General features: G+C 38.7%; 1 protein-coding gene across 1 annotated transcript in view; it reads right to left on the minus strand.

Annotated features, from left to right (window-relative positions):
- Positions 1-2,663, minus strand: part of LOC140332714 (clustered mitochondria protein homolog) — a 33,961-nt gene that overhangs the window by 932 nt on the left and 30,366 nt on the right. The window contains exons 23-26 of the mRNA XM_072413908.1: positions 2,169-2,262; positions 1,118-1,252; positions 689-762; positions 5-582 (exon numbers count right to left, since the gene is read on the minus strand). Of these exons, the coding sequence (XP_072270009.1) occupies positions 5-582; positions 689-762; positions 1,118-1,252; positions 2,169-2,262 (881 nt within the window). The remainder of the gene's footprint in view (positions 1-4; positions 583-688; positions 763-1,117; positions 1,253-2,168; positions 2,263-2,663) is intronic.

The following is a 2,663-nucleotide window of genomic DNA, read 5'->3' on the forward strand; positions in this document are numbered from 1 at the left end:
TCACTGCTTTCTGGTTTCTCCTCTCCATCCTTGGCCTGCTCACTGCTTTCTGGTTTCTCCTCTCCATCCTTGGCCTGCTCACTGCTTTCTGGTTTATCCTCTCCATCCTTGGACTGCTCACTGTCTACATCTTTTTTGTCATCACTATCTTTGGAGTGCTCTTCATCATCTTCTTTTTTCTCATCCTCATCTTTGGATTGTTCTTCATCACCTTCTTTATTGTCGTCTTCATTTTTGGACTCCTCATCATCCCCTTTCTCTTTGTCATCTCCATCTTGAGATTGGTCACCACTACCATCCTTTTTTTCATCACCGTCTTTAGGCACATCACCACTGTCATCCTTTTTGTCATCTCCATCTTTTGACTGCTCACCACTTCCATCCTTTGCATCACCACTATCCTTTGATGGCTCACCATCACCATCCTTTTTATCGCCATCTTTGGACGGCTCCCCACCATCGTTATTGTCGTCTGTGTCTTTGGACTCCCCACTGCCATCTTTTTTGTCATCGCCATCTTTGGGTTTCCCAGCAGCAACACAGTTTAGTTTACGGTTGCTGCTGTCATTGGATTCAATACCTCTACAAGATGATAAAACAAATGAGATTATAAACTGTAATGCTACAGGACAAGACATAAATAAACATGCAACCTATATTTTTTTGTTCAGTTTGTTAGATAACTTACCCAACGCCGATCTTTAAAATTCCATTAAGAAGGTTCAGCTGTTGCAGTAAGGTATCAATGCCTGGAGGAACAATCTGCACCATAATGACAAAAAGTCAAAATGACGGGGGCAGAAATAAATTCACAAAAAACAACAAAAGTGTAACAAAAAACAATCAAACAAAAAGTGTAAAAAACTAGAAATGCAAATTTGCTGTATTGTTCCTCAAAGGTGTTAGATAGATATGGGTGAATTTTCTGAGAAGTGAATATTGAATGATGGCCAGCATTTTTAAGCGCACTTCCCATGTGCCTAGGCTGTAATGGACATATCTTCTGAGGTTGCCTAATCATGCTGGCTTTGGCCCACAGTAGTGAAGAACAATATATTGTTCCCCACAACAGGACCACAAGGTATTCTGGAATAGTCCAAAACTTAAGCATAATTACCTGGACATGAGGTAAAGTGGTCACTGATCCATTTTTGTAGATTTCATTCATTGTTCTCTGCAGATTCACAGCTTGTTGTGTCACATGTTTCAAGAAAGCAGAACTCTCTTTTGTTCGTTCATGTACATCACCTAACTAGAATGATAACAAAGGGAAAGCATGAATAACAAATCTTGATGTTGGTTGTTAAAATGTTACCTACTATAAACCTTTTGCTTTAGATTTGGATATGTTGTGGAGTGGTCACTATCTGTGGCTAATGGGGGGAGGTTTTCCTCTCTTTCTTGTCCAACATATAGTAGAAAAAAAATCCCTAAAGGATGAAGGAGTCCTTTCCTATGTACTTGTCACCAGTGCAAGATTTTCTCCACTTCTTATTCTGTTATCACTACTAAAGTTGTGGATTTTTCCATCACCACCTGTTTTACTAACTCTGGTCACCAGAACAAAATAGAAAATCGAAATCTCTAACTTAATTCTGGATGAAACTAATACATCCATTTTAATAATTGTAGACATTTATGTAGACTAACCTTACCTGTTGAAAGCAGTCATCATGTTGGCATTCACAATTACATATCATGAATGGCAACTTCAGTTCGGCTCTACTATTCCCTACAAACCCGTAAATCATTACCGAATTTAGATAATTGACAAACACATGCCACATTACCATGCACATGTGTTCATGGACAATTAAAGGCCCCATATTGCAGTGACAGATGTCATAGAGGGGGGCTATGATAAAAAAATTACTCTTTTTAGTTATGCATACACCTAAAGGTGGGTCTCTAAATGGATCAATGATGTGCCATGATGTGTACATGGTACCCAAATATTAAAGGAAGTGATTTTTTAGGATGAACTATATTATAACAAACTGAATAATGCAGGATTTGGCACCTTCACCTTTTAACGTAATGAATGGCAGAATCGTTTCTATAAAATTGTTCTTGTATTTTAATATAGAAATTTATATAGAAATTAAAAACAAAAAGCTGGGGACCTTAAAAATACGTTTTTGTACCTGAGAAACTAAGAATATGCTTACCGCTGCTTTGTATATAGTGTAGGTTTCCTTTTCATTCTGCATTGCTGCTCTAAATTCAGCTTTGCTGGTGTATGCAAGAGCTATCAGATGATGGCTGTATGAAAGAAAGGCAAATGTTTAGACTTTATTTAGAGAAAGGACATGTACAACAATAGTGGCAAAGACTGGAAAATGATCAGGAGGAAAAAAAAGTACGGGGGGACAGGGAGGGTAGAAAATGCTTCTGATTCAATAGTTTGTGGGATTAAAATGCCCCAGTATCAGTGGGAGGAATGATGTCCCATATTTGGTGTCAGTGGATGGAATATTGCTCCACCGTTGGTGTCAGTAGGAGGAATAATGTTCTCTAATTAGTCTCAGTGAGAACAATAGTGCCCTATCGCTGGTGTCAGTGGGATAATCATTAGTTCTTTTGGGTTTTGAACACATCGTTGGTGTCAGTGGAAGGCATAGTGCTCCATCGTTGGTGTCAGTGGAAGGCATAGTGCTCCATCG

This window comes from Pyxicephalus adspersus, chromosome 6 (genome assembly GCF_032062135.1).
Source record: "Pyxicephalus adspersus chromosome 6, UCB_Pads_2.0, whole genome shotgun sequence".
NCBI lineage: Eukaryota > Metazoa > Chordata > Amphibia > Anura > Pyxicephalidae > Pyxicephalus > Pyxicephalus adspersus.